The 25,899-nt window shown below is 35.9% G+C and overlaps 1 protein-coding gene across 1 annotated transcript in view; it reads left to right on the top strand.

The window, feature by feature from the left end:
• Positions 1 to 232: 232 nt before the first annotated feature.
• IPO11 (importin 11) overlaps positions 233 to 25,899 on the top strand; it is a gene marked incomplete at its 3' end in the record, with an annotated part of 78,745 nt that continues 53,078 nt past the window's right edge. The window contains 13 exon segments of the mRNA XM_005421973.3: positions 233 to 326; positions 6,415 to 6,499; positions 6,785 to 6,928; positions 10,248 to 10,348; positions 15,122 to 15,194; positions 18,529 to 18,732; positions 20,321 to 20,453; positions 21,400 to 21,458; positions 22,251 to 22,299; positions 23,508 to 23,578; positions 24,882 to 25,074; positions 25,840 to 25,897; position 25,899. The exon segment at position 25,899 is cut by the window's right edge and continues 31 nt beyond it. Coding sequence (XP_005422030.2) covers positions 6,791 to 6,928; positions 10,248 to 10,348; positions 15,122 to 15,194; positions 18,529 to 18,732; positions 20,321 to 20,453; positions 21,400 to 21,458; positions 22,251 to 22,299; positions 23,508 to 23,578; positions 24,882 to 25,074; positions 25,840 to 25,897; position 25,899 — 1,080 coding nt within the window.

The raw sequence follows: 25,899 nt of genomic DNA, 5'->3' as shown, positions 1-25,899 counted from the left end.
CCCCGGGATTAGGGCAGCCAGGCCTCCCTTACCTATTATTGCTGGCCGCGGCAAAGGGCCTGCTCGGAGCAGGAAGTTAGTAACTGTTACCTAATTTCAGGGAACAGTTTCCCGCTTTCTCCTTGAAACAGTTTTTAGTCAGGCTGGAATTAATGGAAGGCATGGGAGGAAGATGAGGCGTTAACCTGAGAGAACTTGTTTTTTGCGGGAATGGGCGCGTACTTGCCTTTATTCCAGGTGGTTGTTTTCTTCCTGCAGGCTGAAGAACAGCAATTTTTCTGCCGAGCGGTTTTCCTTTAATCAGAGGCAGGCTCAGTGCAGCAGTGGTGAGTTATTTCTCCAATTTGTTACCGTGGAAGACAGTACTGTCTGTAAAATACAAGAACAAGGCCCTAAATGCAATGGTGTTGCTGCTTCCCACTTACAGTTCCATGTGCCTTGCTTCCCATGTCTCATACATGAAGTCATATCTGTAACATATTTGATATGGCTTTTAAATCAGCTCACACAGCACATCAGCAAAGTGCTGCTGAATTCAAATTTATATATATATAAGATATACCTGAGTTTTTGCAAAAAGCATGTTCCTTATGGAGTTTGATTTCTTCAAACTTCGTGGCGACACCAAATTTGTCACTGCTCTCTGTTTTTCTTCTCTCATTCTTCACTGTACTGTTCTCATCAGGGACATTTATTATCGTGTGTATAAATGATGGGTTTGTCACCCGTGCTTTACATATAACCTTTTGAAACTGTGTCATCAAAAGTGGGATTTAACTGTAGTTAAAATGTAAGGGTTTAAACCCGTTTCAGAACATGAAGACTGAATGAAACAGGCATTTCCATCTCAGCTGTTTGGCACTAGTTTAAGTGATATGTCAGGTCTCTGAAAATCCATTAAATTAGGTAAATTAGGAAGAAGTTAAAGGAATGAGATTGAACTTGTAGTATTGGTTATCATAGAAAGTTACTATTAAATGTTAAAAGTATTCTTACATTATATCTGTGTCCATTTGTCTTTTCCTGTGTCATCAGTGCTAAACACTGTGACAGAGTAATTTTTTGAGTTAATCCTTGGAATTGTCTCACTCATTTCTTTACTCCCTGTTCTTTCTGGTGGGAATTTTTGGTCACTTTGGTGGTTACTGTTTAATATCAAAGTTCATTCTTCTCCTCAGTATTTTTAATATAATCTGATTGACTTTCCTTAACATTGTTGTTAGCCTTGCTTGTTGCTGTCCTTTATTACTGTGGTCCTTGCTGTTCTTAGTTCTTGTATCCTTTGTGTCTTCTGCATGCTTTTTTCAGACCTAGGTTTTAGTTTCAATGTTAAATTTTTGTAAAAATGAAATTTTGGAAATTCTACTCCTGTGTTTCTGTCACTAGCATTATGGGAAAAAACACCTCTAACTCTTTGCTGCTCAGACATTTTGTCTTCTTTACTGTGGCTTAAATTGGGCAAACTTTAGATAGCTTGGTTCAATTACATAAAGAAAAATTAATATGTAAGTTCTGAAAAATTTTAGTAATGCTTAACATTAGTCAGTGTTGGTTTTGGTGATTGCTGTAGTTATTAGTGAGTTTAAGCAGTACCTTCAATAACCAGGATAGTTTTAGTTCTTTTGGGTGCACTCCTCAGTAGGACTATGAGCATGGTTGATGCAGATACTGCAGTGCTAGAAAAGAGATTTGTGGAGGAGTTCGTGGAAGGCTGGAGAAAAATCAGTGTAACTACCAACTTTTGCTGAAGGTGACAGTATCCTTGCTAATGTATCTTACCTCTACGACTGAATGCCAGTATTTGTGTTACTTATTTCAGACGTTCTTGTGGCTTTTCAGCATGGAAACTTTGTTTTTCTTGTTTTCCTTGAAACAAATGTGCTGTAAACGACAGTCCCAATTTTCTACTTCTGAGCTGCAGGGTGTAGCTTTATAGTTGTTTCTTAATTGTATAATCTGCTGATAAGAAGCAGCAATTCCTCTTTGTAAGGACTCTTCAGGAAATTAGTTTTAGGTGTCTGCAAAGTCTTCCTTAAGTTCCGCTGTCTTAAACAACATGAAACTTTACCTCCTCACAGATAATTTGCTTTAGACCACAGACTATCCTAGTAGCTCTGGCATCTCTCCAGTTTGCTCCTTGAATTGAAGAGAGGGAGAACTGTGAGGACCAAGCTGGAAATGGGGTCCTAGGAGCCATCTCAGAAACTGGGTAAAAAAGGATCACAACATCCCCAGAGCCACTGGTGCTCTTGAAGTAGCCCAGAACGTATTTGCACTATGATCAGAGATATTTTGTGCAATGTGTTTATGGCTTTGTCTTCTTCTGATTTCATAAAATCTTAACTGAATTTGTACTTGCACCTTCTTACTGCTGGAAAGAATTAATTGAATTCTTAACAAAAGAGAACAAAAATACACAGAATTAATTATCTGGATATGAGTGAGTTGTTACACTGCATTCTCTCAGAAAAAGTGAAGTAGGGAGGTGTTTAGTGATGAAATCCTTTGTTTTGTACCCCTTCAGATGTTTAGTAGTCACCAATTTCTTTTCATAGCTCATGTGATTTTAAATTAGGATGCTTTTTAATGTGAAGGGGAAGGCACCTAGATACCTTTTTGTTAGTATCAGAAACATTGACTGTTAAGGAAAAACATTAAACTGGCATGGCTAGTATAAAACTAGAACATTTAAGACATCGAATACTTTCTAGTGAAAGGGAATTCTTTTCCTTCCTCCAAAATGTTTGTGTGCAATTTGGTTGTTACAGCAATGGGTGTGGACCACAAAAGCAGGGGAAGGCAGTGAACATTCCTGATACTGCTCAGTGTTTATTGTGAAGACACAGACTGATATTAGTAAATAAAAAAGGGAAATGACACCCCTACTCAGTAATCAGACCTGGAAATTCTGGCTGTTGTGACACAGATGCAGACTTTGCCTTCCTTCTAAAAATGTGTTGCTTTTAAGGTTGACAGATTGCCAAAATTTCTATAGGTGCCTCATGTCTCTGAAAGTACTCAAAAGACAATAGCTATTTAATACTCACCTACTGAGTTCCATCTCTAGGGCAGTCTTGTAGATATAGCTCAGTAGTGAGTAAAGCTGTAGAAGTCTCATGAACTATGGAGAAAGTCCTTGTCCCTGTGATTGAACCAATCTGTGGGGTAACCTATGTCCCTTTTGCCTTTCCCATGCAACAGGTGAAGTCGGTTATGTAAGAGGTGAGGATTGTCTCTATCTCATATAATTAGAATACCTAATCTATCCCATACTGTGAATACTCAATATTCACAGCCTTTGCAGTTCTGTGGGGTTAAGAGCATCTGTATATCCTCTGTGTAGATTAGGGTCTGAAGAGTCCTGATTCATCAATTATAAAAAAAAAATTTAGGACAGTGTGAGGGTATCACAAGAATCTAAGATTGGAGAGATTTGGGTTTAAACTCCCAAGGTGCAGCTGTGTCTGTCTGCAGGAATAACTTTCACAAGTGCATCTGTACATGGCAGTAATTAAAACTGTGTTTTGAGCAGATCCCACTAAGATAGGAGCTGGTGCCCTCCCTGAGTCAATTGTCTTTACAAGGGGGCATGCAGAGAATAAGCTCCCCATAGAAATTCTGTCAGTGAGAAGGGAAGGTAAGGACTTTGTCAGAGTTGAAATTACATGCTAGGACCTGAACCTGAATGGCTTGACATGTTTGAAGTCACATATTCCTCCTTGCTCCTGTAATGTCCTCTGGAGTTTGTGGAACAGTGTGCTTAGATGGCTTGACTTTGTGGCTTGTTTGGGTTTTTTTGTTGTGTGTGCCCCCGGGATTCCACCCCTGCCTTTTGCCTTTTGGTGGGCAGTTATGGCTCAGTCACAGTTGGTAAGCTTGTTCTAAGTTTACATCACATTTTGTCAAGAGTGTGACATAAAAGCTGCTTGCTGTTCTGTCTGCTTTTTTTATGCCTGTCAGCTATTTGGTGTGAAAATTATTGGAAAACTTGATCCATCCTTCCATCTTTGGGTATTTGAGGGGTTCAGGGAGAAGCAGAGGGTTATACTATTTATTTTGGTCACTGTAGCTCTTTGTTTTAGCTTAACTAATTTGTAGCTAGTTTAAACTGCAGATTGGAGTTTTGTACAGTAAGGATTGATTCAAAATATTTTGTTGAGATTTTTAAATTTCTTTTTATTTTCTTTCTGTTTTTATTTTAATTAGAAATTAATGCAAGTAAAACTGGTGACTTACTAGAAGAAAACAGAAGCTGTTCAGAGGAATTTTTAAAAAGCAGTAGCAATAGACAGCTTTTTTGCATGTCTGCCATTTGTATTTGCCACACATTTATTGGATGTTTTTCCAGTTAAGTTTTTGCTATCCAAATCATACAGAATATACCACTTCATTAAATATTTTACAGTCTTTATAAATATTATTTGTAGTTGACCCATCTTCAGGGAGATTATTATTTTCTAATTCAGTTTTGCTATTTGGCTTGTGAAGGCCTCATCCAATGTTCTTTACATAGGATCAAAAAGCAGCTGTACAAATTCATTGGAGACTAAATCATGAGGGCTGTTAGAGTCCCTGTCTCTTAATAGAAAATCCTTGAACCAGAGTTTTCTGGATGACGAGCCAGCATTATGTGGAAATGTCCTGAGCTGGGTATTTGCTGTGGTTTTGACAGAGAAAGAGCATTGGGTTAAATAAGTTTTTGTTCTGACCCACTAAGCTTAGTTTGATTTTTCTTGAGGTTTTTTGTGGGCAGTACCTCAAACAGTAGCTGCTCCAGTTTTTACATTGAAGTACAAACCTTTTCAAGAGTGAGAAACATTATTAAAAAAGAAGCAAATATTTCACTTTGATTTTTGTTGTCGTCTTTTGTTGTTATTTTTAGAACTGTCAGCTAATTGTTTTGAAATAAGAAACTGGAAAAAAGTCACCTGTTTTTTGTGCTTGCATTTTACTAACTGAAGTATGTCTTCTAATGAGAAGTGTTCTAGATGGAGTATATAAATTTCCAGTGGAAGCCAAAGCCTTCAGGTTTTTCTTCTCTCTTAGGCATGTTATTTTAGAGGCGCTACCACTGTTGCTGGTGGGTTCAGCCTTGGCCAGTGGCGGCGCCCCTCTCCCCCTGCCTCTGTCAGACATGTGGGAAGTTTCTTGCACCTTGTCACAGAAGACAACCCCGTAGTACCCCCCCCTTCTGCTACCTTGTGTACAACTGGTTAAAGCAGAAAGATCGGAAGGTTCTTCACATGGAAAGTATAAAACAGAGATGGAGTCACCTGTTTAATTATTGCTGTGAGGAGAGATGTGATTTTGTGTTTCATGGCTTTAAATGTAGACTTTTTTTAACCTTAGGACCTTCAGATTTTAGTCAGCTTTTTTAGAGGATGTTTGGAGATTTGGAGACGAAGAACTTTTTTTTTAGGGGTGTAATACTTCTTTTTTTCAATTGTGCAATGCTATTACTGGTATAAAAGGCCTCCAGTATTGTGGCCAGTTTTGTTGTTAAGGTGATTTTTCTAAAAAAAAAATCAAAATTTTTAAACCTGTGTCAGAATAAATTTCACATCTTCCACTTTCTTACTATTACTGTAACAATTTTAATCTTGATCTTTTTCCTGAAGGTAGAAAAATAAACCTTTTTTTTCCCATTAAACAAAAGCAAATCACAGATGTGATTTCTAATCAAGATATTGGAAAAGACCTCCAAGACTGAGTCCAGCCTTTGATGAATCGCTGCTGTGTCAGCTACACCACTGCACTAAGTGCCACATCCAGTCTTTTCCTGACCACTTCCAGGAATGACAGCTCCACAGCTTCTCTGGGCAGCCCATTCTGATGTTTAGCAGTCCTTTCCATGAAGAAATTCCTCCTGATGCCCCGCCTGAACCTCCTTCTCTCTTCTCTTTGGAGAGAAACTGTTCTTTGTTGTTTATTTAGAAAACCTAAGTATATGAATATTCACTGTGTCTGTGTTATTAAAAGTTAACATAGGCTTTAAACTGTCTTTTTTTATAAGCAGAAAACAGACTTCATAGTTTCTTTTATATATGTGCCTTTTTCTTGTAACATTGTTTCTGTGGTCATTATAGGTGTAATTTCTGTCATCTGGAGTGCAGTGTTTTGTTTTGCCTTCATAGAGTACAAAAGCATGTATATAAACTGGAAATTTGGCAATATGCATTCGTAGTTCAGCTGGTTAGCATTTGTATGCTAAATAAGAAGGAAACCAAATACATTGAGGAAAATTCTGTATCATGTAAGGCTAATTGTGAGACTTAATGCTTTCTTTTTCAATTAATATGAATTGTTTGGATGGATTTGAATTATAGAATGTGACTATATGAATGTGTCATTTTTTTTCTTGAAGAAAAAGTAAAATGCAAAAATGTTAATAATCTGCATCATTGTGTTTTTCAGACAAGCCCATGGTTTGCTCTGCTTACAGCTGAGTAATTATCTCTAGTTGCAGTTTTGCTTTTAGCTGCTGTGCTTCACAAGAGAGGTAACTGTTTTACAATCGAAATATTTCCTGCAGTTCCTCAGATCTAGCAAATGTGCTTGTAATGATCGATTTAATGCTTGCTCCTTCTGCTGAGAGATTTCTGAAAGCAAATAGTTCTATTCCTGTACCTCAACTACCTGTGAGTGGGTGTCATTCTCTCTTTACACTGTGTAGTGTAACGAAAAATGAGTGTGGGATGTTTGGATAATAAGAATGGAAAATACCTGTCTATATTTGCTATCTTTTTCTCATTAAGTGTTTTTTCTCCTTTTAAAATGTTTTCAGATTTTCATGGATCTCAACAGTGCTAGCACTGTTGTTTTGCAAGTCTTGACGCAAGCTACTAGCCAAGATACTGCAGTGTTGAAGCCAGCTGAGGAGCAACTGAAGCAGTGGGAGACACAGCCAGGTTTTTATTCAGTCTTGTTGGTAAGATACAGTGGAAAAGTGCTACTAAGCAAACTGAATAATTTTGAGTACTGGTCTCTAGAACATGGTTGAGCCATGACCTCTGCCTGAGGGAAGCCCTGAGTTGTCATGGTCCAGACAGTAGAATCCTTATGCTGAAGGATATGGTAGGTGGAATATGACAATGCTAGGCATTGTCATCACTGTATCCTAAAGTAAACTCTTTTCCCAGGTATTCAGAAGGTGGAAATCCAGCCTCTAGCAGTATGAGTGGGCAGTAGTGCTAAATCTTTTGCCTGTTGTGAATTGTGGACGGTAAAAGGCCAAGAGGGCCCTTCTCAAAGGAATTGCCTTTACTGCCTCAAGAGGCAGGGGACATTTTATATATCAAGGCAATAAGGACCTTTTCTTTTTTGGGGAGATGATGCTTTATGAGCATTTTAATAGAAGTTCCCTCATGCTTTCTATTGAATTGTGTGATACCTCTCCAGAATTACTTTCCTTTTTGTTAGTGGAGGGAGACTCCCAGGGTGATTAACTGATCTGGCTATGGTAGTAAGGTCCTGGAATGGGGAAGGTAAATAATTCTAGAAGTACTATGACCATTGGTGAAATAGACGCATCAATATGATAAAAATTATGACAACAGAGTCAAAAAGGAAATGAAGCTGTTTCAGCAAAGACACCTGAAAATTAACACTCTTGTTATTCTCCAATATCTCTGGATATGTTTATAATAGTCTTAAAAACAGAGGTAAAATGTTTTTTCTACAAACATCTGTCCTCAGTGCATAGATTGAATGGCTCAGATTTGTTGGGTGATGTGTTCTGTTCTCTATAAACCCTCTCATTTGTTTGGAAAGTTGAAGGCAAGCCTGAGGATTTAGGGAAAGGAGTAGAAGAAGATACTTTGAGCTGTCAAATTTCCTTTTATGCACTGCCTTTGCAAAAGTGTAGCTGTGATGGTAAATGATCTTGATAGAAAACAGCAGAAATGATGATGTTTTTTTCCTGTGGATGTTTGCTTTGAGACCTTACACCTCAGGGTGTAGACAAATTGAGCACTCACAGGTAACGGGAACAGATATGAGTTAATTTTAAATGTAAGGACTAGAAATTCAGGTGTTTAGATGCTTATTAAAGATGTATATGCTGGTACATAATATTCAAATGCTGATAATTTTTTTTAATATGATTAGGTGGATTTGTTGGGGCCACATCAGCCTTTCTTTAAGAGTGAAATATCAATATTGTCTTCCAAACTAAACAAGTGAAGTGTCTGCTTCTTTGTTTAAATTGATCACGACAGGTGTGCTGTCTGGGAGAGAAAATAGTTGGCACCTTCTTGGTGGAGCAGAAGAGGGTTCAGGGAAACGAGTTAATGTAAATGGAGAGTGTGTAAGACAGCTGATATCTGTGGGTTGTGGCAAGTAATATAATTGCTTACTGTGAGATACACTTGCTTCTGGCACAGAGTAGATAAAATCATAAAGAAGATCATGAGACATGCATCCTTCATCCTACCGTTTTTAGTACCTAGTGGAGTTACTATCATTACTTTTCTGTGTTTCTCTTTTGAAGGTATTACATATCTCTCTTTTGATTCAGAATTGGATGGTTTTGAAAAGAACCTCTGTGCAGGTTATATCAGTTTGTATATTGGCTTCATTCCTGTTCTGTCTATGACAGCATTACTGTGTTATATTAAGTACTTTGTGTTTTAGGAAGTTCATATGAAGATAAAGAGTGTAATGAGAAGTTCTACTTGTTTTTGTGTAGATTCTTTGGTCTTTTTTTTTTCATTTTTTATCTAGGTCTGGTCTAGTTTCAAGGTGTTTATCTGTGGAAGCTTTGCTTCTGCTAAATATTTTAGCAAGGAGAGGAATATTCAGTATGAGTAGTTTGGGTTTTCCATGTTTCATTTATTTTGAAATGTTATTTTTACATTATGGAAGTGGTGTTTGAAGTTAGCTGTTAGTATTTTAATATACTTAAATTGCATTTGAGAAAGGTCAAGTCTTTTAGAGATTCAGTCTGTCTTCCTAAATGAGCCTTGGGAAAGGAGAGCATATTACATACGGATCATTTTCATGTTGTGTGGTATTTTTGGTGGGTTACCACCTTTCTGAGATTTTTCTACAATTGCTAGTTTTGAAGTTGATATCATTGTTGGCATGTAAATCTGTTTACTTTCTAGTGATTGGTGTGTGTTTGGTTTTTTTGGGTTGGCTGTTACCTCTAGAAAGATGTTACTATTAATAAAAGTAGATTTTGAGAGAAAGGTTTTGAATTAATAGTGAGAATGAGGTCCCAGGTTTCTGCTGTGCTGAGTTATTTGAAAGGTTTGTTTATGCCTGTGTTTGCAGGCATGGTGCCCAAAAGTAGCAGATACTTTTGACCAGAATTCCTGCATTTTTCAGCTCCCTTCTTACTGGACTTCTAAAAGCAAGGAATACAAGTGGTGCACTTTCTGCAGTGTACTGTGTAGTAAGAACACATGCTTCACACATGCTTGCTCTCTGAAGGTGGGAGTAATAATGTCTCACCCCTTGAGAAGGATCCATCTGATGCAGTAGAAAACAGGAGGAGAGCTGCTGTTCAGAGTAGTACCCGTGCTGAGATTCAATAGCCTACCTCTATTTTAGTTTCTCTTGATTGGTTAATTTTACACCATTACCATAAAAAATAACTCCTGTGTTTGTCTGTATGTAGACAGATATATAAAAGCATGTATATATGTATAGATAGATATATAAGTGTGTATCTACAGATATATAGCTTCTTATTGGTAGAAACTAATTTCCTGATTTCCTAAGCATAGTTGAATTTGAGAATTGCAGACCTACGAGGTCACTATTTTACAAACAGTATGGGTAGGCAGGATGGTTCTTGGCATATGAATAAACGACATAATGAATAAATAATCTGAAGACTGGATTCTGACTGGAATAAGGAATTACCCTGTATTCTGCAGGGGCACAAACTTCAGAGAGCTGTGTCATTAAAGAATGTAAAAATTGTCTGATTATAGTAATTACTACCGTTATATTTCCTTCTCTGCCAGACAAGATTAGCAATACATTTGCTTTATATGTTGGGGTTTTTTTTAATAAGTCAAAATTTGGGCTGTGTGATAACAGTGATAAACATCTTTTAATCTCTAAAAATTCATGTTTAGCACAGTGTTTTCACTTCCCTGTCGAATGATGATTAAGGCTTTTTGTTTATGTACACCCATATCACAGTGGTGTGTGTATTTCTACATATACCATAGCATGCCATTTCTGTCTTGCTTGTGGTATCTTGAGCAATTTTTAGCTCTTTTTTTTTTTTTTTACAGAATATCTTTACAAATCACAGCCTGGATGTGAATGTAAGATGGTTAGCTGTGCTATACTTTAAAAATGGAATTGATCGCTACTGGAGACGGGTTGCACCACAGTAAGTTTTGAGTTCTTCCACTTAACCATCCTAAAGTTGGCTTTGTTATGGCTGCCAGGCTGGAAAACCAGCAGATCCTTAGTTGGTAGAAGTTACTTTAGAATTTGTGGTGGAACTGACAACATGCTTCAAACTTCAGGACTTGCTGATAAAACATTTTGTCTTTATATTGCTTCTTATGAGTCCGTTCATGATTTACTTTTGAGAGCTGAGTTAGAAGGCTGTTTCATAGGTAATGGGTTTTGAAGTGATGCAGTATGTGTTGCAACATTAACACCTGGGTTTACTGATAGTGACAGAAGTGAAAGGTAATCTCTTGGACAGTGAGAGAGACATTTCATTTTGTTTAAGTTGATTTGTATTGAATGTGTACATGGGAAGGAGGCAGTAGTTACCATACTAAAAAGTTCTGGTCTTCTTTTTTCATTGTTTTGTTATGTGGGTTCTGATAATGCATGACAAAGAGTTCTCCAAAGAAGATGAGAAATAAAAGCACTTTTCATGAGCACCATGTAATTTACTTAAAATTTACAAAAAGTGCCATTTTAATATGAAACCTGTAGAATTATATACTTCCCAGTCTTTTGTGTGCTTATTTTTTTTTCCTTTAAAAACAGGTGTGATTTCACAGAGTTTCAATTCCAAACTCAAAGTCTTGCAAGTGTTCAGTCTCAAGTGCTTGTAATAGATGGGACTGTCACTGTCAGATGTAGGGTATTAGATGGAATTCTAAGTACAGTTTTTCTGGACCACAAATCTAAGTTAGTATTATGATGCAAACTATGATTTTCATTGTTCATTGTTTGAGATAGTTCAATGTATTTTGCCTTGCATTGTAAGCCTTTCCAAAGATCTACCAAAGGAGTGAAAAATTATAAAATTCTGTATCCACAGCACATTTTAAGTAGTGTAGTACTCCTTCATTATGGCATAGAGCACTAGAGTATTTGTATGTGTGAATTAGTATATAATTGCAAAACATCTGCAGGCATTTGCATTCTTTTTTATGTAAAAGTAAAATCTCATGTTTTTCATTAAAGATAGCATATATCTTTGACATTTCTGGTTAACAGGATTCTGCTTAAAAGACTGGTACTTCGCAAGAACTATTGGAAGAAGTTAAACATTGTTTCAATTAGTTAGTATTTTTAGCCACTAGTAGCATTTCTGGTAAAAAAAGTGTAGTTTATTTCTTGCAGAACTAAAAACTAGAATTTTACTGTTTGAGGTAAAAATTAAATAGAAATATTTTAATGTAGTTTCCCTGTAGTTTTAAATTAAATGCAGTTTTTAAAATAAATTTTTCTTGGCTATTAAAGATTACATGAGTTAAATATATATTAAATTTCCAGTGCAACCCTATTTTTCCCCATTTCTAACTTTTCTGCCACTAATTTAGTGCAATTAAATGATAAAATAAATTTTAAAAATTGTTGGCTGCTGTTAAGGATTCAATGGAGTAGTGCATACTAAATTTTTAATCTGTGTCCAACTGTTTTTTTTTCTAAATATGTTAGATGTGACATTTTGTCAGCCCTCAACCAGATCACATTTCTCTTAGAATATGTTGAGGTAATTTTGAGAAATCCTGATTTAAACTAAATTTTCAGTTGATTATTTTGTGAACCAATCATACTTTGAATACTGTGATTTTTTGAAGGCTCATTGTAGATGCTGTATTTTTGTTGTCTTTGCAAAATTCGTGTCTTTTGTCTTGTGTCTCACTTCAGCAACTGTCTGCTCTCCATCCATAGTAGTACATCAAAGCATGTTTTGATGTACAGATCAGGCTTGAAACTGCATTTTCCAGTGAGAGTGATTTAGAAGATGAGCCTGTGAACTTCCTCCCTCCTTTTTCAGGCAGCTTTTCATATAGCTCTGGCGAAGAGCCTAGAGTTGTCATAGCCTCTTTTCAGGCACTATTTGGCTTCTTCTTTTGAAATTTGTTGTCAGCCTCCTCAAAAGCTGGTCTCACAGGATGATTTTGTATGTGGTTTTATTTTCTTCAGAAATGCTTTGTCTTGATTTCAAGAGTTGAACATGTTTTTGATTTTACAGACAATTACTTTTGTATCGTGTCTCTTGTGGCCTTGGTTCTCTTATTTGAGTACTATGTTAGCAACATGGTACAATACTTTAACAATACTTTTCAAATATGTGTTTTCACTTGTGTGATGACTTCTCATAAGCCAGAAATCCAGATGTGAAATACCAGGCTTTTTTAAAAAAAGCTCCAAAATAATTTTTGAAGTATTTGGATGTATATTTCTCCATACCACAAACACAGAGATAGATCAAAGTAATGTGGAATTTGCAAATTGTGAAAGACTCTACAGCATGGCAGATAGTACTTAGAAGTTCATGTGTAGATAAAGTTGTTTTAAATTTTGGGCACATAATTCAATGCTGAAGGGAAATAATTGACTGAGTGAGACACGTTCTTCCTAACTTCTTGCCTGCCTGTAACTTTTACAGATTGAATTGTGGAATTGGCTTTCTTGCAAGGCATTAAGGGAGGCTGAGGGCAGTGGTGCCAGTCTGTGTCTGCTTCAGGGGCTGAGGGTGTCCCTGTTCTCCGGCAGATGTCACTCTTGTGTTGTTTGAACGCTGAGTTCCTCCACCCACGGTCCGGCAAACCCTTAGGAACTCTGTCACACAGTGCTGCTAGGTGACACTTGCATCGACATTGATTTCTTAGATTTTTTCATTACTGTTTTCCAGTTTTGCTTATCACAAGCTGGTGTCTTTAAGGCGTTGATCCTCATGAATCTGTTTCTTTTCTTTCCTTTGTTTTGTCTGCAATAGCAAAAGCTTAATTACAGCGTTTTTATTTACAGTAAGTAATGAACTGAATTCTTGATGCTCTTAGACTGTGTATATGATAAATTTAATATAATTATAATTATGAAAAAGAATTTAATGCCAGGGATCTTGTGAGCCCAGAAACAAAATGCAGTAATATAGTAAAATGGGGTATTTTTTTTCTTTACAAACCAGGTTTTACATGCTTTCTATTGTCTCTGAAAGTGAGGTATTATGCAATCTACATTTAATTGAGTATAGATTTGAAAATTTTATTAATAAGAGCTTTTAAGTTTTAGAAACCACTTGGAGGATGCCTGGATGTGTGGAAATTATATACTGTATTTTCATATTATAAAAGAAAAACCCTCAAAAATTTATTGTTGGGGAACATCATCTCATGGCTTTAGATTAATAAGTAAAATAGTTACATGCAGAAACACTTTTACTGTTGCAGAAATCTCTGTAAATTTTAGCCAAAATATTTTTAGGGATAATTTAATTTTTGGTGGAAAATATCTTAAAGCCTATGTCTTGATTTAAAATATAAAAAATAAAATTGTGGCTCCTGAATGCTATAATTACCTTGGAAATAAGACTTAGTGTACAGTTCTGAGTCACCAGTGAAACAATGAATTGACCCCCTTTTGTACTATACTTCAAATGACAAATCTTTGATCTAGGAAATAGTGAGTACTCGTGTTTTTGTTGAGGTGAAGACAAAGTGAAAACTAGAATATTTTTGTCAATGTTTGTTCTTATGGCAATTCCTGCCTCTATTTTCTTATTATTTTGAGATTAATATTTAGTATTTGTCTAGATTAGAGTAAAACCTATGCTTTAGGGAGCTTGATATATAATTTTAAACCTCAATATATAAAACTAGTTGGTTAATATCTGTGCCTGCTGTCAGACAAGAGGAAGTGGTTGTGTTGCTGTGTTTAATCTTAATTTCCAGCCTCTAGCCCTCACTGAGATGTGATGTTTGCATGCTTCTAACTCATTGCAATGTTAGGTGAAACTTTCATTTGAACAACCTTGCATGATAACTTCCAGGCTTTTTATGAAGGAGAAACAGTTTTCCAGATGCTATCAGTAGATGAAAATTTGTTGGGATTTTTTGTTTAGTTTGGTTTGGGTTTTCTTTTTCCCCAATAGTATAATCTATAAATACCAACAAAACCTTTTTTAGAGCAGTGTGTTGTGTTTCCTGCTTGGAAATTATAGTAAATTGCATCAATGATATAAAATCTGAAGTAATACAGGAGCGATATCATACTGTAACTTGTGGTCTGAAACTGGTAGAGGTCACTTAAAATTAAGTATTGAGACACCACAATGAGGCACTTGAATAAAAATTAACCTTTATGGATTAGATTTTTTTCCCTGCTCACTATTTTCCCATGCACTTTATGGAGAATATATCAACATACTTTTCACACAAAGCTATAATTTTTAACAGATCTGTACTTTTAAGTGTAAATATATTGCTTTATTATAGGAAAGGATTTATAATAGAAAAGAGTTACTGCTTTTACAAAAAAAGCTGTCATCTGATGTGGTGATTGCCTTATTCTGGATGTTTTTGGCAACTGTCCTTTAGTATACATGGCCAAATTCATGTTCAAATCCTCTATTCTGTCAGTAATAACTATATGCCAATGTCTATGAGCAGTCCATTTGTATTTTGTACAGTTTTGTGTTTTTTCATTATATATCTGTGTATCTCACTCTGTCAACTCTTTTGACATTTATCTTTAAAAACGTCACTTCGGGTCTCAGAACGTGAGACTAAAATGCCTTATAAGTATTTTTTTTTATGATTCCCTCTCTTTTTAAGGATATTTGAGATAGTGGAAGAACAAAGCATGTTATTTTATTAGTTTTGATAGTTTTTTGATAGTTACAAATGAATTGATAGTAGTTTTTAAATTGAAAATAAATAATATTTTAATAAATATATCCTGGCAGTGCTCTTTCTGAAGAAGAAAAAACTACGTTGCGTGCTGGACTTATCACCAACTTTAATGAGCCAGTGAATCAGGTTAGTGCTGATTGTTTATTACTCTTGCAAGAAATGCTTGTGTTGATAGATATCTTGTTTTCTTTCTTCACAAAGTGTTTAATTATAATAATGAAGTTGCATTTTACATAGTGCTTTGCAGACAGACCTTGAACTGAGATCTTTTACCATAGGTCATAACTCATTGAATTATAGAACCACTTTGGTTGGAAACAACATTTTGTCTCTGTGGTTTGTTTCTTTTGGGGTTGCAGTGGCAGTTTGTTGTCCCTTGCTGCTTATGCAACCATTTGGTGAAATTGTTCAGGGAATGGATGTAGCTGAAAAATAACCTTTCCCTGAGTGATTTTTGTTTTTTTCAGCTGTGTCTGTTCTCTTACCTGACTCCAAGTGTGGCCATGCAAGGAAGTGTGGCAGAGGCAGAGCAGGAGTGAGCTGTTGAGGTTGCTGCTGTATAAACCCACCTAAGCAGTATCGCTGTCACATGTCTAGTTACAGCATTTTAGTGAATTTAAATAAGCTTAATAAAGCTTCAGTGTGATAGTGTCTTTTCTTACATAAAGTGACTAATTGTAAGCTGTGATTTTGATTAGAATAAGAATTTATTATTATATTGAGTACAGAACTAATGTTAGGGGCACAGAATATGCCCATACTAGATGAATCAATCTTATTTTTGATAACTTCATCATGCAAGTATAAGATTCTGCAAGGAAGTATTTGCTAATATTTTGAGCTGGCTCTTAAAAAACTTTGTCAAGGAAATACAGAAATGATAGGCATAAGGTTAAGATTCAAAAGAAAAGGCATTGTGAATAAACTTCAGTTCTGCAGACAGTTCAGTTTTAACTTATTGGGATTTCTTGACAGGATTAATGTAACTTCTAGGATTTAGAGCATTTTATCAAAATTAGGGTAATTTAGTCTTTGTAGAAGCCCATTGTGAAATGATAGTTTTGACTAGACCTAAAAATTTTCATTGCAAATACAATTTAAAAAAAAACTATAAAGTGTTTTAAAATTTGTTCTGCAAGTATAGTTTCAATGTAAACAATATGACAAATATTACTTGTTTCTTGTATTTTAACTAAAAAGAACTATGAAGTATGTCAAACTGAACCATAGCATGTGTCATTTATGCTTCTACTAGGTGTAATGTAATTTATCAAATATTTAATTTTGAAGTTTGTATGGGTTTTTGCACATATTAATAGGTAAATTAACTAGGAAACTCTAATATTAAATATATTTTTTGCAAACCAAAAATCAATCTTTTTTTACATACATTCATTAGTATTTCATCAGTTTGCCTGCTAAGATGATAGCATAGCATTTTTCATAGTTAAGAATGCCACTGCTGATGAACAGTTCTGGAGTTCTCTGACTATAGTTGCAGTTGAGATTAAAATGTCAGTTAAAAATGTTCCAAAGACTAGTGGCTTCATGTTTTGTCCTTGTGACATTTTTTGGGATGTCATTTTTTAAGATGTGGACATTTTTATTTGTTTTTATCTCAGCAGTCTAAATAATTGCCCAAACAGTTATGTGCGATATGGAAATATGTTTACAGAGTCCATATCCCTTTCTTTCCCCTTGTTCCCCAGTCTGTCTTGTAGGTATCCTGAGGTGTCCTTTCCAAGGAATCTTTAGTTTAGTTCCCAGCCTGCTTGATATGTCTGAGTTTTGATATCCTGTGTTCCTGATAACTGCAGTTTTCCAGTCACAGACAGTTCATAACACAGTTGCTATCTGCCTATGCTTTTTGCATCACTGAAAGCAGAAAAAATTATGACTCTTGTATAGAAAGAAAAACAACACCAAAAAAGTGAGAAATAGGCATAGTATGGAACTGTGATGATACAACTTGACTTCCAGGGGAGGTGTAGGAGAAAAAGAGAACATACCATCTGCTGAAAGCGTAATTGCCATGCCCTCTGAAGATATTTAGCATATGGAGGGAACAGTGGAACAGAGTACTTCTTCAAATGTATGACAGCAAGTTCTTTTTCTTCTTTCTCCCCATTTAAAAAGCTAGTGCTCAAGATAAAAGCACTAGCTTTTGGCTTTCCTGGGAAGTTCCTTCTTGTGTCACACAGGGAGAAGAATTTATTTGCTTCCCCTGTTATGTCAACTGACGTAATTTGATATTGTAATAAGTAGGGCTCCCAGCTCTTCATTGTGAACGTTGACATCATTTTCCTGAAACAATTCTTCTCACTAAGTAGCATGGTAGGAATAAGTATTGTGGAAAACTTGGTGGGGTTGTCAGACTCCAGATGAAACAGCTCAGGCACCAGTGAAGAAGGGCATTGCTCTATCTTTCTTAGGCCTGTAAATTGCTTGGATTCCTTCTGGTAGCCTAAGAAGGTGGCTTCTTCCCCAGGCTGGAAGTGTGGTTGTTCTAGTGTGCTGAGGGAGAGAGTGTCTACTTCACTAATCCAGTCAAGGACCTTTTCAATTAGAATGGGATAAGAACAGGGAAAACAAGAATGTGAAATTTTTGGATATTTGAGGTAGGGTTTTGGGTGACCATGCAAAATATGCTAAGGAATGTTAGGGGAAGGGAGTTGCACAGCAGCCAAGTGTGGAATAGACAGAAAGAGGGCATAAGAAGGGCCAGTCATGTGTAGACATGGATGGTCTGTACCTGTATCTGAACAAATCCTGTGCCTGATGACCACTGCCTGTCCTGTGTTCCGATTGCATCACTGACTTGTCTTACTGTGTAATCTCACTCTGTTCATCATGCATGTGTGCTCCAAGGACCAGGTTCCAGCTGCTGGCAAGACTGGTGCCAGTGGAATTTGGGCCTAGCAACCAAAGTCAGATGGTATGAGTAGTGCAGGTGCTCCTGGCCTGAGGTTCTGAAGATCTGGAGCAAGAGAGAGAGTCTCAGTTCCAGTTACTGGGATGGGGCTTAGCTTACACATCTGTGTTCCTGGGGCTAGGAATGGCTCTATCTAAAAGTCAGGTAGAGCCGAACTATGAGTAATATGTATTCAGCAGTGTATGTTCATAGAAAGTGATAGAGAAGATCACTAAGTAAGAAGTGGTTCCCAGATATTTGTTTCTTCATTTATGTGATTTCTAGGATAAATACAGTTACTGGTGTTCATGTAAAATTTAAGCAAGGTATTAAGTGTAGTATTTTATGTAATACTTGCTACAAACATAAACTTTTTCTCCACATAAATTTGCATTCAGCAAACCTAAAAACAGCTTGAGAAAAAGCACAAAAAGTCTATCAATCCATTCTAGGTTTTTTTTGGTTCAAGTTTAATTTGACTGTGGATCTTGTTGTTATTAATTTCCTGAATGCCCTTTGACTTAGTGGTGTCTGTGGTTTTTTTTGCAGATAGCAACTCAGATCTCTGTACTGATTGCTAAAGTTGCCAGAGTGGACTGCCCAAGACAATGGCCAGAACTTATACCCACTCTTGTAGAGGCTGTGAAGGTGCAGGATGATCTTCAGCAACACAGGGTGCTACTTACGTTTTACCATGTTACGAAGACCCTGGCATCCAAACGGCTTGCTGCAGATAGGAAGCTTTTCTATGATGTAAGTAATGTGATGCAGTATTGTACAGCATGCAAACTGTGTATTGTACATGCTTGCTTCTTCCTGAGTTTAGCTGGCAGGGCATTAATGGCATATCTGTGAACTTAAATATCTGCCCTTGGAACAGAAGTGCTCTTATGTTGTGGGTATCTGTGTACTATGGAATAACTGGAAGTAATTGTCTGGGTGAGATGTTTGAGATCTTTATTAATTTTGCATACAGCTTGAGCATTATCTTAATTTGTGTAAAGATGCCGAGCTTCATCTGTAGAACAGTATCTGCATATCAACCTTATGATGTACAAGATCTTACTTTTCTAGGAATTTATGGAGTTTTTTTGGAAGCGTGTTCTGAATTTTTAAGTCAGTATAGTCTTTATTTCCAGGGCATCTCTTCAGGTTAATTAAAAGGCAAGATGTGAATGCAAATGCCAAATCTCAAGTCATTCAGCTTACATTCTCCACTGTAAAAATCCACTGATTAGAAAACAGACGTAATTTTGGCTGTAGGCCATGATCTCCAAACCCATTTGGAGTTGGGCAACAATGTAGTACCAGCTAACTGAATTTAGTGACTTAAACATTTTTTCCAAACATGTTACTCTGGAATTTTTGAAATTTTAGTTTATTCTTTCATTTTAAAGGAAAAAGTGAGTACTGAAAATGAAGACTGTTTATGGATGTTTACCTACTTATCTATGTAGAAATTTCTGTCTATGTAATCAATAAGATGAAATTTTAGCCATCAGGAGTCTGAGGCATTCAAGACTGACTTGTAAATAGGACCTTTACTAACCTTTACTCATTCAAAGCAACTAAATAAACATGTCACGTGCTTTTGACTCCATTGATATAAGGTGTAACAGACTAAATGCAGATTTATGTAATTATGAAGCCATCCATTGCTGCCATAACTGAGTGAGAAAATCTTCATCTTCTGTTTGTAATTCAGAAATCTTTATCAGTTAAGCACTGTGTGTGAACTGTAATGTGAATTAAGTTAAGAGATTTGTTCAGTTCTACCTGATTAGAAACTATTTGTCATTCTGTGTTTTTAAAAAAATGAGTATTTGCAGCTATCAACAAAGTTAGTTTTGGTGTAGGCATTGTTCAATACTATATTGCACCTGTAACTGCTAAGTGTGTCTCAGAGTAAGATGATTCAGACATTAATTTAACTGTAAGATGGACAGCTTGTCCTTGTCTTTGTGGGAGAAGAGGTGATGAGGAAATCTGATAATTTTTTGAAGTGTCATACCATATTATGCACCAGCTGTATTTACTGAAAATCAGGTAAGAAAGGAGCCCTAAATAGTTTTCTTTAAGGTGAGATTCATAGACCCGAGTAGTCAGGGACACCAATGAGAATCATAATATCTTCAAATCAAGACAAGGTATTTTTCTGGAAAATGTCTTAGGGTTAGTATGACTCATTACAAAGAAGCAAATTAAACATTGTGGTCCGTGATACATACAGGAAGCTGGATTAAATATTTCAATAGTCTAAACCAGCCTTTAAAATTTGGGGATTTATTATGGTATAGCAAAATTCAGGAAACAAAATACATTCTTCACCTTCCTTTTGCAGCTTACATCAAGTATTTATAGCTTTGCATGTTCCTTGTGGAATCACCATACAGATACATTCCTACAACAGATTTGTACAGGGGATGAAACTGCAGCTGCAAATTCCCTAGAAAGGACCTTGTTGTCATTGAAAGGTAATAATATTAGAATGGTGTTAAGTGTAAGGAATCAAATAACTTACTTCACAGGCAATGTGTAGAAGTTCTTTGATAAATAGTTCCCATTCTCTAACAAAGCCACTCCCATTGGGAATAACTGTATTTTTGGTTTGTTTTACCTGTACTGTTAGCAAGGCAGGAGGACTATTGCTCATGCAGAAGGGGAAGAGAGTGGTTTTGTTTCTCAGTATGTGAGAAACTGTGCACTCCGCTGTGCATGTTGTAAGAAGTCAATGTCTAGGAGGTTGGAAGGTGGGTGGCATAACAGGATGTTTTCTTACATGTGTTGTAATTTAGGCTTGCATGTCTTTAGCACTTAATTGAGGAAGCTGAGCTACAAGTTTAATTCCATTAAGTTCATCCTGTGTCCAGTGAAAAGCTAGCCTTAGCAGTTAGTTTGTCTTAGGTTGATGCTCAAGGGCTTATGAGTGGAGTAAATGCATATCCTGACTACTTTGCTGCTTTTAACAGTTGGGATTTTTGTATGCAATTCTTGCAATGTAAATAGTACATGTCCTGAGTTGTTTCCAAAGATGCAGTGTGCAGCTTTTGCTGGGTTACAGACAGTGATAAACCTGAGAGAATTCACAAGGGGCTTATGGGCCTTACCTCACTGTACTTGGCCCTTTTCCTACTACTGCAGGATCTTTCAGGAGTTAAACACTTAAGAGTTTTGGCAGAATTCTTTCTGATGGAGTAATTCTTAAAAGTTCTCTTCATTATTTCACACAAGATATATTTTGAAGTAGTTTCAACAAGGTGAATGTTAGATATGGATGAGGCATCCAGAACCTAAAATTATGTGTATTTTTTAAAGTGTTGAGTTGAAAGAAAGGCATGGCAAGTGGAATTGTAATTGTATTCTGAAATCTGTTGAAGCAAGAGCTAAGAAATAGCTACACAAGTAATTTTTTTTTCCTAGTGCTTCGGAAACTAACGGTCCATGGCTTTGTAGAACCTCACTGGAATGCAGAGGTGATGGTAAGTGTTTCTAGTTCTAAATTAGAAAACTTTTTTTATGATTTCAGGTGTTATTAGAGCTATGTCTGAAAATCATTGAGAGGCACACATTTGTATTATGCAGAGGAAGATCAAGCAACATTCTCTCGAAGTTGTCCTCAGCCAAGGGCTCTCAAATCTTAGATGGATTCTAATGGCATCATGTTTAAAAAAAGAAAAGACATCCTTTCCAATTTACACACCACATGGTGGTCACACTTGTTACTTACTGAAAGATGCCTTACATGTGCTCTCCTCCCCCCAGTTAAAACCATTTTGTTAAATGATGAATTTGATGCCATGCTTGTCCTATCTCCTACATTTGAGAGAGATAAAAGCCTGTGGTCTGCAGCCCATGGAGAGGGTAGGGTCAGACAAAGAGACCCAAGCACCTTCCTTAACCTCCAGTGCTGCCTGTGGAGGAATTGAGTACCTACAACCTACGGCCTACACTAGGAAGTTGAGAACAGGGTAGTACTTGATAAGCATATTTTAAAGGACGTGTCTCTAGTTACCTATCCTTCCTTCTACTAGAGTTGCAATGCCTTTAAGTGGTACTGATAAGGTCAGTTTGGATCATCTGTGCAGTCTGCTTCCTAGTTAATTGTTAATTTCTTGAAGAAATTGTTCAAAGTAATCGAAGAGTTCAGTTCAAAGTTATGTGATCATTTCTGAGCTGGTAACATATATGAACTAACTTTAGTCTGACATAATTTCGTTCTCATAATACAGTGCAGAATAAGCTTCACCTTTAAAGACACGTTTGTTTTTCAGGGTTTTCTACATGCTGTATTTGAACGGCTGAAACAGTTTCTGGAGTGTAGTAAGTATCTGAGCATTTTTCTTTGTATTCGTTGTTAAATGTTAGAAAATGGATGAAAATATATGGCCTACTGCATCATCAATAATCATTTAGGTGCAAGGTATTTTTTGTAGAAGTTGACACTATTTCTTTACATGCTGCTGGAACTATTAAAGAAGAATTCAGTAAAAGTGTCTTTTTGTATCACTGGTCTAAAATAACATCAAAATTCTATTTGTGTCATATTTCAACAACACTTTTTATGAGAATAGATGTCTAAAGTGAATAGGAAGAAATTTTTTTAAATAAGTTATATGTAATTTTGATATTTTGGTGAAGTTCCTGGGTTCAGGAGCCTGTACTTTGGTAAGAGGGCTGACTGGGGCTTTAAGCCTCATTTTTAGAAGAGGTGGAAATTGCCTCCAATTGCCACTTTGGCTATGCTACAGTCAGGCTTCTTCTGGCTCTTATTTCATTTTTGGTAAGGTGCAGAGTTTGAATAGAAGGGATTGAAGGCCATCCCATACTGAGGTTTGGAATTTATTGTAGTCCCCTAGATTATGAGGACTTTAGGGTTTCTGTGTCCTAAGACAAGAACTGAGCTGAACCTTCCCATTTCCACATTTCTAATCACTAGATTGTTTTGCAAAAGCAGGTACAACTACCTTATAGGAGTAGTGTTTGCTTTTCTTATGTTGTGTTTCTGCCTGTATGCTTTCAATATGGCCCTTTCTGGTTTTTCTTCCTTTTAATAAAAGTTTTGTCTGTTTTTTTTTCCTAATTCAGAATGTTTTCTAATGCCCACAATAAATTATTCTTTAAGGTGGAGTTTCTAGAAAAGCACATAATAGTGTGCGGTTTTATTAAAAGGACATCTTTATATTTTCAATGCATAATTATTTTCTGTCTGTACTAGCATTTGCTTGCATTATTTTAACTGCCTTTTATAATTGAATTTTCTGTAGTAATGTCACAATTTTTATAGCCTGATCAACTGCAGTGAATTTCAGTACAGTTGAGAGAAACAGTTTAAGATTTTTCTATTCTCAGTCATTACCTTGAATTTGATTTGGAATTTATTTTGCCCTAGAACTTTTTTCAGGCTTAACTTAATCTCTTAACTACAGTAAAAATAAGTTCTTCTCCAGTGTTAATTATTTCAAACCTAGCTATCCAGCAAGAAAGTCAAAGTCTAAAAAATGATAGTGGTGAAATGTCTGATTTACCAGGTAGAAGTGTAAGAGCAGAAAGCATATGCAGAGATCGTCTAGAAAAGACCATAATTCTGTTCACTAAAGTGGTAAGTAAAATCTCCTTTTGGTCACTTCATAGTTTATACTTCTGGAGGAGCAGTCCCCATCCAGACACTTAGGTGTCTTAAAGTGAATCTGTTTCAGACCTTTCAAAGAAGTGGAAGGTACTGTAACTTAAGACTTCTTTGTTAGGAGATGTATTTTTGAAGAAAAGGGTGTCTGTTTACTCATGATGTTGTAAGTTGCAGCAGTGAAGAGTACATTTTCTTAGCTCAAACAAAATTAGGTGCATTTCATAAGTAAATTATTTAGCTAGGATTTGTTTAAAGAAGAGTTTGGGAAGCATTGGTTAAACAATGGTACTGGTATTAAGGAATAAAGAAGAGATAGGCTTTTCATCATACCTTTTATAGGTAGTTAGGTCACTGTTTCTATGGCTTTGTTAGTTCTGTGGAATTACTGGCCACACTAAATAATCAAAAGAAAATGACCAACATACTCTCTTGCCCTCTTGGACTTGTCAGCTGATTCTGTGCAAGTGTTAAATGCATATTGTATTGAAAGTAATGTTAACATAGACACTTGGTCTTGTTCTTTTGGTTTTGTTATTTTTTTTTAAGTTACAAAACCTACAGAGTTCTCATTGTTTTCAGATTCTATCTAGAGGCCATGGGTGTATTTTAAATATTCAGCCTAGTTATCAGAAGTAAAAAGCACCTATCAGCTTCACCAAAATTGAGCTGAAAATGCTCTGACACATTATTTTTGGTCTTTGTCATAGTACTTAGATTGCAAATGTGAATCTTTTTTCACAGACCTGATTAATCTACCACCTATAGAAATGCACATGCAAGAATATAGGTTTAGACATTTTTGCAGTACTAAAGGAGATTAAAGGAATCCACCAGTGTATTTTAGATCACTAATTGGAAAAGCTAAATTGAGGAAGCAAGTGCTTGTGTACTGCATTAGTTATGTTGGGGGGGGAGTTATATAGCCCTCATACTGCTTTTGCTTACACTGATTCCAGTAGGGATGAATTATCTGCTGAAATACTCACTGTTTCAAGTATGGCTGATATATTTTATTTATTACTAGTAAGCTGGTCCATTTGAAAATTGGTGTTCTTCCTCATACTTTAAAAAAAAATAGTTTCAAACCAAAATCAAGAATTTTGCCATTAAATAATGCTTCATTAACAATTGATACTGATCTCAATTACCTGTCCATGTTCAGTTTTCTATAGTTTTATATAAATTGGCACCTGTTTTTGATAACTAGTACTAAAGCATTTAATAAGACTTCACCAAAAATGTTTTGATTTTTCTGTTTCTACTTCCTCTTTTTAAGCTTTTGGACTTCCTGGATCAACATCCTTGCTCATTCACTGCTTTGATTCAGAGATCACTGGAGTTCTCTGTAAGCTACGTTTTCACAGAAGCTGGTGAAGGAGTTGTATTTGAGCAGTTTATTGTACAATGCATGAATCTCATTAAGATGATCGTAAAAAATTATGCATACAAACCATCCAAAAATATTGAAGGTATTGTCACTACTAAAATAGTTTTTCATGTCTTGAGAAACATTTTGCTAGCTATTCTCAACAGTTAAACTCCTTTATTAATTGAAATATTGAAATATGTATGGTTCTATCTCTATATTGAGAATTGTTATTTTAACTTTTAAGTATTAAGGTATACAGATAATGACATTCCAAAGGAATTTTAAATGCAGAAGGAGCACAAATATCTTTTCTTTTTTGATTGTTCTAGTTTCTATTGAACGAATTTTAAAAAGTACTGAGGTATGGAGTTTGGTTTATTATCATCAACTAGTTTGTTGCATCTTTCCCATGAGATATGTTTGATAGAATGGTGTATTTCTGTAATTAACTAATACTAGTACAGTGAAATACAGTGGATTGGAGATGCAGTTCAATATAAAGGAGTTCATATGTTTTGCTTTGTAGGACTGTTTCATTTTGAAACTTCATACATTGCAGTACGTGTGAATTAAAAAAAAACCTCAACTTTTCACATTAGTGGCAGTGACTAGATAACAACTAGCATTCTCTATGAATTTGAAAAAAGTTTTATATACGTACTGGTATGTGTCAGAATCGATTACTTGCTTAAAAACCTGTCTTACCAGCTGAAAGTCAGTTAAAGTCTGCCATGAAAGTAAGTTTTTTTCTGTTTTTCTCAGAGGATAAGAATTTCTTATGGATTGATTTTTCTAATTTTACTAGACTAGTCTTTGATCATTAAGCCACTTAATTGTAATCTGAAATCTTCATGTTTTATTTCAGACAGCAGCCCTGAAACTCTTGAAGCACATAAGATAAAGACTGCTTTTTTCACATACCCAA

The sequence above is a fragment of the Geospiza fortis genome, unplaced genomic scaffold (genome assembly GCF_000277835.1).
Source record: "Geospiza fortis unplaced genomic scaffold, GeoFor_1.0 scaffold443, whole genome shotgun sequence".
Lineage (NCBI taxonomy): Eukaryota > Metazoa > Chordata > Aves > Passeriformes > Thraupidae > Geospiza > Geospiza fortis.
Note: the sequence above shows the minus strand (reverse complement) of the source record. Positions and strands in the feature narration are given on the sequence as shown.